Source organism: Pinus tabuliformis, chromosome 1_2 (assembly GCF_031772625.1).
Source record: "Pinus tabuliformis cultivar Carrire ecotype Pingquan chromosome 1_2, CPIR1, whole genome shotgun sequence".
Taxonomy (NCBI): domain Eukaryota; kingdom Viridiplantae; phylum Streptophyta; class Pinopsida; order Pinales; family Pinaceae; genus Pinus; species Pinus tabuliformis.
In genome coordinates this window covers 156,019,933-156,037,464 of record NC_142298.1, presented here as the reverse complement: position 1 = coordinate 156,037,464, position 17,532 = coordinate 156,019,933, and the positions used below count along the sequence as shown (strand labels likewise).

The following is a 17,532-nucleotide window of genomic DNA, read 5'->3' as shown; positions in this document are numbered from 1 at the left end:
AAGCTGCCTCATCAAATTTCTCTTAGTTAGCACCTTGTTGACTTCCAATATTGTTTCTGTTCTATCTTCAATCTCCAGCCCTTCTAATTCCTATTTTTTTTAGAGTTGAGGAACTTGATGAGCTCAATAGCTTCACTGGGTTTGTCACCCGACTGTGTTTTAACTTCTTCAATGGCTTCATTAGATCTTTCAATTAGTTCCTGTTGCTCAAATATGATTTGTATTGAAGGCTAAATATCTATCATATCTTCATTGATCCTTTTCCAAATGTTTTCTTTGACTTGGGCCAAGGTATTACCCATGGCAGTATCTTTTTCCATCTGCTGCAATCTCTGGGAAAGTGTCTGGGATTTCTGTACTTCTGTTAGGAGGGAATTCTCAAATCTTGTATTCTGCTCCTGTAAGGTCTTCACACCCTGTCTTAGTTTCTTTATCTCTTCTCCTTGCATAGACATGTTTTTCATGGATTGGGCCAACTTAATTGAATCATCTGCAGTTGAAGAAAGAGGTATTGCAGAGGAAGATGTTCCTACTATTGTAGCCACTGTAGGGATACCTGTTTGAAGTAGGGATGCAATTTGTACTGCATCAAGAAGAACCACTTCAAGTTGTGAGCTCTGCTCTTTCTCTTTCATCATCTTATCTATGTTTGCCTCTATTTCCTTGATCTGTGCACTCTGCTCAACTAGTAGCTTCAACATTTCTTCTTTCTGTAACTTTGTCTCTCCTAACTCCTTTGCTTGGGGATCTTCAGTCGCAGGCAACTTCAATTGCTTCTTCAGGGCTGCTATGTCAGCATTCTTCTTCTTAATAATTTCTTCCATGGCCTTTGAATTACCAGGATCTGTGAAAATTTCTAAATTGAAATTCTACTACTGCAACAACTGATTTATTTCACCTACTTATTATTCACAATAAGTTATTTACGAAATCCCTTCAGTAAATATTAAAATAAATTCTACTGCAGTTATCACACAATTACTCAGAGAAAAATACATGCATAAGAAGCAATCACATCAACACAGTTATTTTTGGACAATTGTCCCCGGAAAAACCCAATGTGGGAAAATTTGTGTAGCAGATGAGGGCTTTATTAATCTTCAACGACAATTGCTTTTACAAGGAATGATTTTATAGAGAAACTGAAATAAAACTCTTGAGAATTTCCCTTTGAGACCTTCTGACACTTTGGAGACCCTGCTCGCACTCCTACGTCACCCCTGCTTCACTCTGCGTGGCTCTGAGTGGTTCTGTGTCCCTCTGCGTTAGCCTGCGTAGGCTCTGCGTCTATCCTTTGGACTACGTGTCTCTCTGCATTGTCTCCCACTGTCCCTACGTCACCTCCTCCTCAGTCACTGCCTGCTGCTGATGCCCTCCTCTTCCTCCTCCTTGCAACTCTCCCTCTGAATTCGATCTCCTCTACTTGAGAATTGATTTTCCTTGAGATACTGAGTATTTGCCAGTGTATTTCCAAATGATCCTGAAGTCTTCTCTTGTACTTTTCTTGTTGTCGAATCAACGACCGAGATTAAGTCCCTAATCAACGACTAAGATTAAAACAGACTTGATACTCGTCTCTTAGATGCTTCTCACCCTATCTTTAGTAATACCCAGTAATATTTTTATTTTCCGAAGTTTAGACTTTGGAACCCATTAAAAGTAATAATTATTTTAATAACTCCTCATCCAGGTGGAATTTCTCAAAACGATTTATGGGTCTTGGAGATCTCATGTGCCTTAGCCTCTCCACCAAATTTCAAGGCTATAGCACATCCGATGCTCCCGAAAATAAACACTCCCTCTTAGCAAGGAATGTGCTCTAGCAATGTTTCGCTATAGAAACATTACATTGATCTTCCGTGTCGATACCTGTGTTGATGCTTGGCCTGCTACCTCACATACCCTGCTCTACTAATTCCTGTATTGTTGCCTATGACACTTCCACTGCCACTCCCGCACCGACATTGTAGTCCACTCTTAACATGCTGCATCATGCTGCCCATAACAGTACCATTGCTAACTACTGCACTGCAACTCTTGACACTTATCCATTTCTGCTACTGAAATGGATTCTTCACCATCCCCATCTTCTCCCTGAAATAAACGGACTTTGTTCTTCCTAGAGCCTTGGTGAGGATGTCTGCCACTTGTTCTCCTGTAGTAGTGTATCTCAACTGTACTGCGCCTCGTTGGACACAGTCTCTGACAAAGTGACTCCTGATTTCAATGTGCTTCGACCGATCATGAAATACTAGATTCTCAGATTGGTTGATGCAACTTTGATTAGCACACATGATCTTGGTCGCTTCCATCCTTCTCCTGAATAGATTCATAAGAAATTTCCTATGCCATATGACTTCGCACGAAGCTGTGCTAGCTGCCATATATTCTACTTCAATTGAGCTTAGAGCCACAAATTTTTGTTTCCTATAGGACCAGGAGGTCATTCCTGATCCAATGTTGAAACAACATCCAGTTGTACTTTTCCGATGTACTGAACTTCCAACCCAATTTGCGTCAGTGAACCCACTAAGCTTGATGTGATTGCCTCTGTCATACAATAGTCCATACTCGACTGTTCCTTGTACATCCTTGAGAACATGTTTTGTTGCTGCCTAGGGCGCCCTGTCAAGTTCCACCATGAACTGACTGAGGATGTTGACAGCGTAGCAAATGTTTGGCTTGGTATTGACTAGATACATCAGGGACCCTATAAGTTGTCTGTACTAGGTGGGATCAACGTCTTTATCTTCTGATGCATTAATCTTCTTCCACTTGGTGATCATTGGAGTAGCCATAGGTCTACAGTCTTGCATCTTGAATCTCTTCAAGATTTCTATAGCGTATCTCCCTTGTCCAAGGAAGATCTCACCCTTCTTCTGCCAAACTTCCAACCCCAGGAAATAATGCATCTGTCCCAAATCCTTCATGTCGAATTCTGTGGCTAGGTTCTTCTTGCAGTGTTTGATGAGCTTGGATGATCCTGTGAGGAAGAGATCATCCACATATAACCTTAGGATTAGAGGCTCATTCTCTACAACCAGATAATAGAGATTAGGGTTTGCATCACTCTTGACGAGCCCCATCTTCTGCAAGTAGCCATCAATTCGACTGTACCATGCCTTGGGTGCCTGTTTAAGCCCGTACAAGGCTTTCTTTAATTTGCATACACGAGATTTCTTCTCATGTGTCTCAAAACCTTCTAGTTGTTCATTGTATACTTCCTCTTCTATTACCCTATTCAAGAATGTCGTCTTGACATCCATCTAATGAATCTCCCACCCCATCTGTGCTGCAAGAGATGTCACTGTTCTAATAGAAGTATACCTGGCTACTGGGGCGAAGGGTTCTTCCTAGTCTATCCCTTCCTTCTGATCATACCCCTTAGCCATAAACCTGGGTTTGTATATCTCCACATTGCCGTCTACAACATATTTAACCTTGTAGATCCATCTTGAACCTACCACTAATCTGTCGTGAGGCCTAGATACCACTTCCCAGACATCATTGACCGTTATAGAGCTGTATTCCTCCACCATAGAATCTACCCATACTTAATGCTGAACGACCTCCTAAAAACTAGAAGGTTTGCCAACTTGAGCTACTAAGGCTTGGTTTTTGTCTGGCTATCTTCACTCCCTTTTACTATTCCTCGGTGCACCATTGAAGTCTTCTGCATCCCGTAGAATTTGTTGGAGTTCCTGTCTCGTTCTTCCACTGGTAGTAGGCACATCTGTCAGTTCTTCCTCTTCCTGAGATTGCTCCTGTTCTGAAGCTTTGTTTTCAGGAGAATTTCTGGTACTAGTTTCTGCTGGTTGAAGTGGTTTGACCAATGACTCGTCTTTCCACTGCTCCTCGAAAGGCATATCTCGGGATTTCCTGAAAGCTCTATCCTCCATGAACTTTACATCCTGCCGAACTACTACCTTCCTACTCCCTGGATGATAGACTCTATATGCCTTAGCATTCTCGCTATATCCCACAAGATATCCTTTCTCTGCAGTTTGATCTAATTTCTTTCTCTTCTCTTCGGGTATACGACAATACGCTAATCTCCTAAATATCCCGAAATGACTAACTTCAGGTGTCTTCCTCGTGAAGACCTTCTCTGGAGTGATTTTGCCCAATGCCCTGTGAGGAGTCCTGTTATAAACATAAGCTGCCGTGCTGCATGCTTCTGCCCACAGGAATTTAGGCATATCCTGATTATACAACATTGCCCTAGCTGCTTCCATAGTAGTTCTGTTTTTCCTTTCTGCTATTCCATTCTGCTCCAGATTGTAGGGAGCTGTCCACTCTCTTCTGATGCCTTAGCACAAAAATCGTTGAAGTCCTTGTCTCCACCATTGTTTGAGCACAACACTTTTATCTTCTTTCCTATCAGGTTCTCTACTAGAGTCTTGAACTCTTTGAATCGACCAAAAACCGCATCCTTGGTTTTCAGAAAGTAGATATATGTCTTCCTGGAATGGTCATCGATGAAGGTGACGAAGTATTTGGCACCACTAAGAGCTTTTGTGGACATCGGTCCGCAGATATTTGAGTGTATCAATCCTAGCACACTCTTAGCCCTATTGTTACTTCTGGAAAATACTGCTTTGGCATACTTGCCGAGAGCGCACCCTTTGCATACATCATCTCGTTCAGTACTTAGTTCTGGAACTCTTGACACTGTTTTCCTGAGAATTCTCAGATGGTGTAAGTGTCCCATCCTCCTATGCCATAGTTCATTCAAATATTTGTCTCCATTATTGCGTATCTGTGCCATTGGTGATTCTAGCTGCAACTGGTACAACCTGTTACTTTTGATTCCAATCTGGGCTTTCTTTTTCCAACTCGGGTGTTTGACATATACTTTCTCCTTAATGAAGAAAACGTCATAGCCGTTGTTTTGAAGTTGATATACGGAAAATAAGTTCATCCCCAATCCTGGCACATGCAACACATTGGTTGCTCGAAGCCACTCTCCTGCTTCGGTTTGAAAAACTAAAGTACCTCTTCCTACTGGAGTACACTTTGCCTTATTTCCCATGGTCATCTGAAAATTCATTCTTTCTTCTTGATAATTTGAAAAACATTCTCGGATTCCTGTCATATGCCTAGAAGCTCCACTGTCTATATACCAAACCTCCGAGGAGGCAGAGCTTGCTAAGCAAGCGACTTCTTGTTCCAATCTGGAAGCTAACATAGAATAATCGTAATTTATGTCCCTTGTGCATTCTTCTGGAAATCTGCAGAAGTCCCCTTGGGTGGATGCCTCTGCATCATGATCTTGAACCATAGTTGATTTTCCTCTCCTATTGCCGGATCTCTGCATTGATACAATGTGAAAATTTCTAAATGGAAATTTTGCTACGGCAAGAACTGATTTATTTCACCTACCTATTATTCACAATAAGTTATTTATGAAATCCCTTCAGTAAATATTAAAATAAATTCTATTGTAGTTATCACACAATTACTCAGAGAAAAATACATGCACAAGAACCAATCACATCAACACAATTATTTTTGGACAATTGTCCCCGGAAAAACCCATTGTGGGAAAAACAGTGCACCAGATGAGAGCTTTATTAATATTAAGTAGCAATTGCTTTTACAAGGAATGATTTTACAGAGAAACTGAAATAAAACACCCGAGACTTTCCCTTGAGACCTTCTGAGACTTTGGAGACCTTGCTGAGTGCTCCCACTTCTGTGTCACCCCTGCGTCACTCTGTGTGGCCCAACATGGCTCTAAGTGGCTCTGCTTCCCTCTCTGTTAGCCTGCATAGTCTCTGCATCTCTCCTCTGGATTGCGTCTCTCTCTGTGCTGTCTCCCACTGTCCCTGCATCACCTCCTCCTCAGTCACTGCCTGCTGTTGATGCCCTCCTCTTCCTCCACCCTGCAACTCTCCCTTTGAAATCGGTCTCCTTTACTTGAGAATCGATTTTCCTTGAGATACAGATTATCTGTCGGTGTATTTCCAAATGATCCTCAAGTCTTCTTTTATACTTTTCTTGTTGATGAATGAACGACCGAGATTAAGTCCCTAATCAACGACTAAGATTAAAACAGACTTGATCCTTGTCTCTTCAAAGCTTCTCACCCTTATCTTTATTAATACCCATTAATATTTTTATTTTGCTAAGTTAGACTTGGGAACCCATTAAAAATATTAATTATTTTAATAACTCCTCATCTTGGTGGAATTTCTCAAAATGATTTATGGGTCTTGGAGATCTCATGTGTCTTAGCCTCTCCTCCAAATTTCAAGGCTAGTGCACATCCGATGCTACCAAAAATCAACAGGATCAAAACCTGCTTTGATCACCATTTCCTCCAAATATTTAATTCTGTTATGTTTAGCAAGAGAGGAAACTTTCTTCAGTTTAAGCTATAAGATTGAACATTGTTCAAGGAAAGCTGTAGTTTGGAAGCAGTGATGGCAGTCTGTGTGACCATTTGCCTGTGCATGTCCATTTGATCCAAAGGATGAACATCCTTTGCGTTGAACTCAAAGGTAGTCTACTTGAAGTCAGCGACTGATTTTGGTTGTGGAACCTGTTAGCGCTTGAAATTTCACCTCAGGCTGAGAAAGGTAAATTCCAAGGCAACATCAAACCACTTAGCCTCGTAGCTAGCCCTACGAGGCAGGAGAGGGCTCTCTCCGGTCTATCTCAGTAAAGATCTTCAATGGGCGAGATGACCAATAGGAAAACACTGATTTTAGGCTAGTAAACTGATCAAGAGGTTTAAATTTGGGATTTTTTAAAGTTTTGGTGGAAAATTGGGGAATGGCAATTTCGGGTGCGGGGATTGGACACAGTTTTCGCAGGGAGTTCCTTGGGGCGAGGTAGGAAACAGTATTGATGCCTTTGATAGAGATGGATGGATGAGAATGACTGGTGAGGAGTTAAAGAGAGCAAGCAATAACCTTGAATTCCCCTTAAACAGTTGAAAACATTGATATTAAGCAAACTTAAAAGCAAAGCATGACAGTCATGAATTCTACTTTAACACTTCATTTGCCTAATTTGCAGAAGGAAAAGTAAGGAAATGATTCACATAACACACTTACAAGTACAAAGAGAAACACACCATCAATACATGTGACCACAAGAATCCCAAAAAGGACTGCAAAACCCTGGTCTTCCTTAGCCAAAAATTGCAGAGATACAGTGAATAATACAATGATAGCTTCTCCCTCAAGAGTCCAACCTTCCAACCTCTAAAAATGACTAAGAAAATACATAATATAGGCAAGCTAACACCTTTCCTTGCCTCTAGGGGTCGAGCTCATCCTTCTAGGAGCTGTTTCAACCAATTCTAAACTGAGCACTAAAATCTAGGCAGTCAAAACAACTTGCCTCTATAAGCTAGGAAACCAATTCATTCATTAAATACAAGCTATTTCATGAATGAATCTTCTAGAATAGGTAAATAAGTGTCACATCAACATGAAAATACATAAATTACATCAAAGAGGGTGAAAAACCCCATCAAAAGTCAAAACTAGTAATAGCTGGGCGAATCCATGAGCTGTAAGTGAAAAATTATGAAATTTGCCTGATGGGTCGCGCGCCAAATCCTGACGGGTCGTGCGCCTTTGAGAGCACTTATGGGGCACTTACAGGTGTCCAAATGAGGCAAGAGTAGGCTTTTTGGAAAGGTCTGTGAGTCTACTTTCCAACCCAACTGGAATTTCTGAATTTGGTTGTCATTTGCCCCTCCAAAATTGCAATCTCCCAAGACTGCTTTCTGTGTGTCAAAAATGTGGCAGAAAGTCATTTTTTTGCTTGTTTTTCGACTTTTAGGAGGCCCAAAACTTCATAAAATCTCTTGGCAATGGGTGAGCATGTGTAACTTTTCATGCCAAATCCAGAAATGCTGAGTTTTTTGAAAATAGAGTTGCCAAGTGAAAGGGTCGCGCGGGGGGTGAGACCCGTCAAGCGGAAAAACCTGTTTTTTGCCTTAAAAACCAAAAATCACCCAAAATGCTCAAAATTTCTTGGAATTTGTGCTGGGGCTGAGCTATTTAGTGCCATGCTCAGTCAAAGAGGTTTTGGCCAAAATGTGGAGTGGATCGGGCCTTTTCCGTCGTTTTAGTGCCTTGGCCAACCTCCTTGGATCTGGCGATTGTATTTTTAACATTTCTTTAAAACCATGACACCTGTGCAAAAAGTGAAGGAGGTTTTTCTTCTTTGGCATGTTATGGACAAAAACCTCTTTCAGTTTTCCAAAATTCATATTTTATTGCTCTGGAACATCATTTGAGTGCGACTTGTCCCGATGTGTGAAACAAGGAATTTTGTCGAAATGGAGCGAAATGAAGGGGATAAGGGGCTTCTAAATTCTTGGGGAAATTTTTGGGACTGGGGAGGGATGTTAGGAAGCAGGGGAAAGTGGAATCTCAGAGATTAAGCGAGGGGAAGGGGTCCAAAAGGGCAAAACACAGGCCAAACCTAGAAAATTGCCAGGTTGTAGCTAGAAACTAGGGTTTATGCAAAAATGAGGAATTTGGGGGATCTCAGTGATGGGAAGTGTTTGGTAAGGTACTTTAAGGATAGGGGAAGGTGTATGAAGATCAGGATATAAGTTTTGCTAATGATTTGACCGTCCAAGAGAAATTAGCTTTCAAAACCCTAGGAGAGGGAAATGACCCTGCCTAGGCGCAACTGAAGCATGAACAAGTAATATGATGATGACAACCCTCTTAATGATGATACATTCAGCTGAATGATGACATGGACTGACATTTGGGCAACTTTGAAAGGAGTGAAAGCAAACCCTAGACCTAATGCCTAGTGACCAAATTTTGCTTGAAAACTCTTTGAAATGACAAAATTTGACTTGGAAACTCTGAGACCACTTTGTAAGAGCATATTTGATCACTGGAGGAAGGCTGGAAACACTGACACTAACATAACCTGTGTTTGTAAGAATGCCATATGCATTCTTCCCTTCTCTGTGTCATAGGCTGAAATGAGCCCGTGCTAGATTGAGGAAGACTGTTTCTTGAATTGAGCAGAGATGTTGTCATGAATGGTTTCATTCCTCTGTTTAATCTCTTTGTATCTCTGGGAAATATCTAGCTTCCTATGTTCTGTAGATGACTCTTGTGTGTGAGGTATTGTAGGTGAAATCTCTTTAGTAGTCTAGGATGATGGAGAATCGGCGGTACTGATGTCAAACTTAAAAGTTTGAAGGCCAGAGAGTACAATGGTACCCTGTGTTTCCTCCAGTGGTGGGAAATCTATCTTAGAGCCAGTCTTAATCTTCTTTGTATATATCTTGAATTCTTTGGCTGAGACTTTTGTGACTGAAGGAGAGTCCTCCTCTCTCGGTCTCTTCTCGGTCTTTTCTCTGGGTATAGGAGTCTCTGAGGCAATCCTGGAAATCACTTGCTCTTCGGCCTCCTGCAATGTGTTCTCTACCCAATTTTGTTGGTTCATGTACTTCTCTATTTCTGGTCTTTGGGTATGCACATAGGGAGTTGCCTTCTGTTCCACTCTTAGCTTAGAAATTACCCCAAAGGGGTCATAAGACCATGTAAAGGTAAGAGGGAAATTCATTTGTTTCAGCAGGAGGTCTGCTTTCTCTCCTGCTGCTCTATAGTTACAGGTGAAAGGTCCTATCTGTGTATCGACCTTGAATTGAGACTTATTTTTAGCTGCCACAAAATGGATGTTGTCTGAGTGGATTATTTACCTAATGTACTCCAAGGCAAATATCCTCATTGGAAGGTACTTGGGCAGCTTATATGGTGGCAGCTCTGAGCCATAAACTCTGATCTCTGTAAATGACTGGTATAGGTACCAATCTCCTGTCTTCACCTGTTCACTGAGCTGTAACACTTTCTGAATATCCTCACTGATTCTTGGAACCTGCTGGCCACTCAGCAAACAAGCTGTTGGATACACAAACTGATCAATAAACTCTGTAAAACTGAATTCCTGTGATTGTTTTTTGATCATGGAGGTCTAGAAAATAATGGATTGAGGCTCTCCTTGCTGATCGAGCTTTTGCACTACAAAGGGAAACTTATTTGTCTGGAAGAAAATGAACATGTCCATAATAATTGAAGAATATCTGAACATTCCTTCAGTTAAAAACTAAAGGAATTGTTCATGAATTACATCAGCAAGGAAGTGACCATAGTCAAAGGTGACTGATAGTCCTTCCTCTGTAGAAAGAGTGGATAGAAAGCCTAAAATAGGCTCATATTCCCATTCATCTGAAAAGTAACCAAGTTAGCATGACAAGACAGAGAACATTTGTCTGGGTCTTTGAGGGAACATAGAAGAGGGATAAGGGGTTTCTTCTTGGGGAGTTGAGAATCTTTTGGTAGGAAGACCTGAAAAATCTTGGGTCTATGGGGGAAGGTGAGTTTCTGATAGATTTCTTTGAGAGCCTCAAGGGAAAAGGGAGTGAGAGAGTCACTATATGGGACCTGCAACATTTTCTTTATACTTTCAGAGGTAATGGTGAAAAGGATTTCACCATTAGGGGAGATAATAGCCCTCTTACTTGAGAGATAAGAGGCATGACACTTAAGGAAGAATTCGGGAAAATAGTAGGATTGGGGGAAAACGAATAGGGGTAGTCTAGACTGCCAGAGGTTGATCTCGTCAGATTGGTCAAGGTAAGTGTCACGAAACCAACAATGTAATTCGAAGAGGTCGAATTCACACTGTGTCTCGACAATCTTGTAGTCTTGGTCACCTAGGGGGATGTGGTCTAAATCCATAGGGGAAGTGAGCATGGGATTTACCACAGTGGCAGTTTTGGGGGCCATCATGGTAATATAATGAAATTATAGAGGGCGACAGACGAAATTGCAGAGGTTAACTATTAATTTCACTGGAAAGGAGTGTGGGGGCAATTCTTCTTTGAACAATCGCTGACAGGCAATAAAGCAAAGAATCAGGAGCACAGAAACAATAGGAAAATGAGAAAGGGACGCGAGCGTGGGACTTTATAGATCGTGACAGGAGCGGGACCATTGGATAAACAGCTGTCCGAGAGCAGCATTTACTCAGCAACGGGAGGGAGTTGCAACGGAATTGTAGTGGTCGTTGACGTGGCAACTTAGGATAGGCGAATGGAGGGGTGGGACCGTTGGCGTGAAGTGATAGGTGGAGGGATACATGGCGGTAGTGGAGTGGCATTGAGTGGAGACGTTGCGAGTGAACGTTGGCTGGAAGGCGGGTTGCGGCCGGACATAGGAAACTGCTTTCAGAGGGGGGTCATGACTATTTGTGGTGTTAGAGGGGGGGTTCGAAATCAGGAGGGAATGACACGTAGCGGCGGGGAAACCGCTTTTCAGACCCCCCCTTGCCGTTAAAGAGAATCATAGCGAGGGGGTCCAAAAAGGCTTTAGAGCCGTTGGATTAAAGCCGGGTCATGATCGGGTGTGGGGAGATGTGCAAGGTTACCTCGGTGGTCCCACATCGTATCTTTGGGAGATGCTTTTACGCTAAGGTCCAAACTTTGGATAAACGACCATAACAACCATTTACATAATAATCAACTTTTTCCTAAATTAATGTAACTTAACCAATTAGGGTGCGTTTGAGAGTGCAAACCCTGTTTTATTTTGTCATTTTAAAGGACTAAGAATATCTATTCAAACAACTAAACTAATCTTCCAACTGCATTAATCCAGATTAAAGTGTTAGATTATTTTATTCAGCTATTCTACCTATCTAATTTCAGCCAGGATTACACTGTTTGGCTAAGTTATTCACTCTAATCTAATTGACAAAAATTGAAATTTGCATGAATATGATTAAACTGTATGTTTCAAACAAAAAGAAGTATTGTGACATTTTAAACAAGCTGCACACAATCTCTAGGATATATTCTCTACAAAATTATTGGACTATCAGTGGCACTTCAACTGGCATCACACTCACATTTTTTTTTGTGGGGTTCTTTTATCATTTCTTTTTCTTTTTCTATTTTTATACCCTCTTTTCATTTTTTTATGTTCATTTATATATCTTTTTTTTTGCAAATCATTTGCAGTATGCAATATTATTTACAATCTGAAATACGGAAAGAAATCATTCAATCATCATTTGATCCTATAAATTATAGGTCCCTAACAGACAGCGTAGAGCACCTCTGGAGCAGCCGTGGGCAGCTCTAGGATCCTCATTTGCTCACCTGGGTTTTGTCACGCTTGTGCTTGGAGACAAGCCCAGGTGCACCATTCCCTCACTGTTGTATTTGCCCGAGAAAGATTTAATAAAATGGCTCAGATATTCTCTATTTCCAGTGCTTTCGTAGGTGTTTATTGATTTTATCTCATTTCTGGATGTTGGTTTCTTTATTTGCTTTGTGTATCACTGAATTTCCTAGTTAGGAAAATTACAGTTACAAATTTAAGTAAAATGATAGAAAATGAAAGATGAAAGATAACACTAAATTTTAGTATAAAAATTTAATATCACCAGTTATGGCTTCCAACAGAAATAAAGTCAGGAAAATCACCTGAAAACACCAAAATTTGGGTTCATATTGGTGTTTTTATCACAGCCTCAGTGATTTTTTTTCAAAAATATCCCAATGTCACAGTTTTTTCTGAACAATTTTTCATTTTGTTTTTGACATTGCGATTTATTGCGAAGTTGGTGATTTTTCATCAAATTTTTTATGTATGATTTGAATTGCTAGTTCATCCAAGAGCTATTGAAAATCCAAACTTCCCATTATAATTTTTCTATCTTCAAAAGTAATTTTATACTGATTAGAGTAGAGAAAATAGATGGTTGTTCATCTAAGCAGATGGGAACATGTTCAAAGGCCTGATCATAAGGCTGTGCTACCAAGACGAATTACCCTCCTGTGGAAAAGGACGAAAAGCATAGAGGAAAAATGAAGGGTGATGTCCTTCCAAAAGGAAGTAGAAAAGTTACACTCCAAAAAAATATGCTTGGTGTCTTCCTTTCTTCCACACTGCAGTGTGCACACAAAGATCATTTACATGTCATGTACTCTCTAGACTGTGTTTGTGAGGCAAAGCATGAGGTTTAAATAAGAATGAGAGAACCAGTTACTCTGAGATTTAATTTTGAATGTGCATGGAGAATACATGTCAGAGACCAAGAACCAGGCTGTCTTCCAGTTTATTCATCTATGATTTAGTCTATCAGCAATTGAAGTTCTTCCATGCAATTATTCTTCAATTGGGAAGTGAAGGAATTATCATGCGAATCTTATTCCAGCCCCTCCAAACCCAGAAAATGGCTTGCAGGAGATGTTTACCACCTTATACATCTTAGAATTGGGCTCCACAACCTGTTGTGAGTTTGAAAACTTATGTAAGCAGACTGCAAAATATTAAATCTGCCTGTAAAACTTGAGATGGATTCTCAAGAGTATTGTAAGTCACCCTCAAAACTACCCCGCAATCTGAAAATCACACAGAAGATAACTTCAACTCATATGAAGCAGATAGTCTGCCTGAAATGTTGATCATGCTGCAGAAATATGCTGACTGGACTGCTCAATCATGCAGGTTGGCCCACAACCTAAGTTTTGCCTCAGCACTTAGTCATGCTGCTCTTTGTTAGTCAGCTTTAAACTGTACTGAATCATGTCTTGTCTGTGAATTTTCACCCAAGAAATGTTTCTCCATCAGCTAATCACTTATTCCTGCAATCAATAAGTCCAGACCGTGAACTTTGTCCTTCCACAATGTTCCTTCTTGGAAAACTAGCACTGATTGGTCAGCTATTTTTTCCCACCTCCTTGAATTATCATGGCTTCAGTTTATTGAAGCTTTTCATTTGTTTCAGTGGTCTTGCTTTTGCCTTTTTCCAGCAACACCGTTGTGCCAATATTGTTATCCCCTATTTAATTATCTGCATGATCTCTGTTTGCTTCACACTGTTTATAGCAATTCTTCTTCTCTCCATAGAGAAGCACCTGGATCAACGACACCTTCCCACTTATATTCACTACCCTTCCATTATTAATTAAGTGTACTGTTAAAAGTTAATACCAATTATATCACCACAGTACACTACTAATGCTCGAACTACAAATTTAGTATCCTTGATAATAGCCATATTCCTCATGCTAATAGTTCTAGTCTCCATAACAATAATGCTTCATACTTTTCCTAGATCATATAAGCTCTTTAAAACTTGTCCCACTTCTCACCAAAATCTGTTGTTCCTAACTGGTGTTCCATCCTTTCCAACTCGTGGTTTCAGTGCCAATTCAAACATTAAAAGGTACATAGGATACTCATGAGAACATTTTCATTCAAGTTCTCGAAATGTGTATCCCTTTGCCCGGGGAATGCTGGCATCCATGCCTTACTTAGAATACACCGTATAATAGAAAATAAAATTTGAAATAAAATAATAATTTCAATTTTCATACAGTGCCACTCTAATAACTTTGTTACACACCTTAAAATGAATAGAGGTATATAAAATTATATTCATTAATTGCTGCGCCAATATTATGGGCTTATGGTGAGAATAGTTGGACAGTCTTGTAAAACTGGTTAGGAAATTGCTAGAATTTAGTTTCATTTAATAGCAACAGGATGCAAAATATTTTCTCAACATTGTTTATATCAATGAAACTGAGGTTAGCTTGTGCAAAGACATTTATGTTGTATATACTTGTCAAATAGCTGATAGCAGGTGTAATCAGATGAGATCCATTTGTTAGCTACAATGAGATCTATATTCAGTCATAGCACTGAGGTTTTAATACAGAAATACAGTGAAGCATATTCACATAAATTGAGTAACATAAGATAAGCATTTTGACTTTGGATTTTGAATGTTGTCTCAAACTTGAAGTAATCTAGCAAGAATAGAAAGAAGTGCTCAGAAGCAAGCAAAGTCAGGAAGTGGTGCTGCTGTCTGGTATGAAAAATGGTAAGAATTTTCTTATTCAGAATCCGTAGTGAATACAAGTGCCAAAATAGCATTCATGTTATTGCCTTCTATGTATGCTTTATGGCTTACTTCAAATTTTATATTTTAACTATTACAGCCAGCAACAACTATTTATTAGGACTGAAAGTTTATTGCTTGATATCTTTATTCCAGGTGGGAAAAATACAATGCTAAGGGTTGGACAGAGAAAGGAGCACACAAGTATGGTAGACTAAATGACCAGTCATGGTGGGAAAAATGGGGCGAACAATATGATGGGAGTGGATCTGTACTTAAATGGTTCTCTCTCTTTTACCACTGTTTTCTTTTTTCCAATCTCATACTATTTGTGCAATTTAGAAATTTATCATTAGAGAAATTATTAGGAAATGTTGAAATAATTGTTGATTTTAAATGGTTTTATATGTGTTTGTATTTTGTCTATGCAAAATGATTGGGTTGCCTATTACATGTTGACATGCTTTTTGACTCGGTAACGTGTAACTGTACTGGAATTTGGAGAAATAAAATAGGAGAGGCCACTATATGCTATAAGATATCTATGTAGCTGAAGTCCCACTTTCCAAGGCATGAAATAACTGCCTTTTTTTCTTGGGTGCTATCTAGTTTTTAGCTGAAGTGATGTGGTTTCATGCTTATAATTGCTTGAGATAGCCAAATCTGTGGGGTACCTTTTCCAAGATGCATTACTAGTTTCTTTCCTTATACTGTGAGTCTTCAGCCTTGGATGTTAGAAGTGAACATACCTCTTCTTCCATCCCAACGACCACCGAAAGTAGGCTGTTGCCACCCAGGATTATTGCCAAGGGCCCCATCTGTGCTGGCCACTATTTAGAGAACATTATCTGGCAGGCACTTAGTGTTGACATCTGCACTATTGATTCAGATGATGAGCAAAGACATCCCGTTGTGGCTGCTGCATTTTTGTACAGACTGTTTCTTTACATCCCCTCCCCTTCATTTTATAGGGTTTGCCTTATTGGGATAACATACTTGCACTTGTGCTTATACCATTTTGTTTCCTGTTTTCCTTGTACTCTTTTTTCAATGCATTTTATCTTATTTTAGTGGAGTCTTTTGCATCCCTTTCTTTTGAATTGACTATGACTGGTGTTTGGAATCCTACTCACCAGAAATGGAACATGAGTCGTCTTTCTCGTGCTGAAATGGCCCAGAGGGCCAGAAATAAGGATGATCCAAGAAATGCTCTTTTCTATTGCCATTCCTGTTTCTGGTCTTTAGAAACCATCTCTCAAAGAGTAGTCTGTTATAGATGGCTCTCAATAAACTATTTCTGGGGGTTTTGGAGATTGTTTTTGGTGTTTTTTAGTTAGTATTGGTAGACCCTTCATGTCAGACACTTGCAACCACCACCTTTTTCCATATCCTCAGCCCTTTCAAAGAACATGTGACACAGTCCCTTCTTCCTACCCCTCAGATCTCATAGGTTGAAATTCTCCCCTGCCCAGGTGAATCCAATGGTTTTCCTCAATGGAGTATGCTCTTTTGGTATATTTTATGTGCAAACAAGTATGAAGGGAACTCGAGAGTTCTTTATGGACAAACTCTTGCACTGGCTGTGCCGTGGTGAACTTTGCTGGCCTTCTCAAAGGTGGAGAGAACTACTGTGCAGTCATCCTAGATTGCACGTTGACACTAACCATGATTGCACATGGAGATGGTGGATCTGTTAACCCCAAATAGATGGTCATCCTTCACAGAGTGAGTATTTGATAAAGCTAGTCGATCATGTTATTTAGTGATGTTGAAACTAGTCGAACATCCTTTGTGCCCTTTATGCACTGTTCTTTTTTCTATAGATTATGCACATACAATAAGGTGCAAGGTAAAACCAAAAAGAAAGTTGTGGTAGAGAATGGGGATAGGAATTAGCCATAGCCTCTGCAATTAGTAATATAGATGAGTGAAAGATGTTAATTTTTGCAACTGCTGTCAAATTCCACCTTGGACAGCTCAGATGACTGAGATGATGATTGCATTAGATTCCTCTTTTCGAGAGGTCCAAAATTGACCTAAAGATCACCTTATTTGGACAAGCGAAAGTTGGTTTCTAAATTTGTTTATTCACTCATGTATATTGGATTATGTCGGCCCTAAGCACATGTTAAATTGGACAAGTCGGCCTCAACCCCAAGTGGACCCTCATGAAAGCCTATAAATAGAAGAGACCTCAAGCTCATTTGGACACATTGATCAAGCCATCATCTCTTCTCTTATTGTCTTGGTTCGCACAGGTCTGATGGAGGAAAGCTCGCGCAAAGGGTTCGAATCTACAAGGTCGAAGCTCCCACTGATCTAGGGTTTTCTGATTCCTAGACGCTGGCATAGAACTAGGCATTTTAGTCCCTGGACGTTGGCACATAGTGGTCCTAACAGCGTCCAGGGGGCCTTGGACGCTGACACAAAGTGTTATGGGAGCGTTGTCGATTTGGGGTAGCATCGAATGTGCTCTAGCCACGAAAATTGGTGGAGAGGCTAAAGCACATGAGATCTCTAAAGAAATGGTTTGGGCAGAATCTAACCGATTTGGGAGATATTAAAATAATTAATATTTTTAATGGAGTTCCTATGTCTAAACTTAGGAAAAATAAAATATTAATGGGT

The 17,532-nt window shown here is 40.2% G+C and overlaps 1 protein-coding gene across 1 annotated transcript in view; it reads left to right on the top strand.

Annotated features, from left to right (window-relative positions):
* Positions 1 to 17,532, top strand: part of LOC149204974 (inactive purple acid phosphatase-like protein) — a 374,319-nt gene that overhangs the window by 197,321 nt on the left and 159,466 nt on the right. Inside the window, exons 7-8 of the mRNA XM_089394858.1 lie at positions 14,809 to 14,886; positions 15,061 to 15,186. Coding sequence (XP_089250984.1) covers positions 14,809 to 14,886; positions 15,061 to 15,186 — 204 coding nt within the window. The remainder of the gene's footprint in view (positions 1 to 14,808; positions 14,887 to 15,060; positions 15,187 to 17,532) is intronic.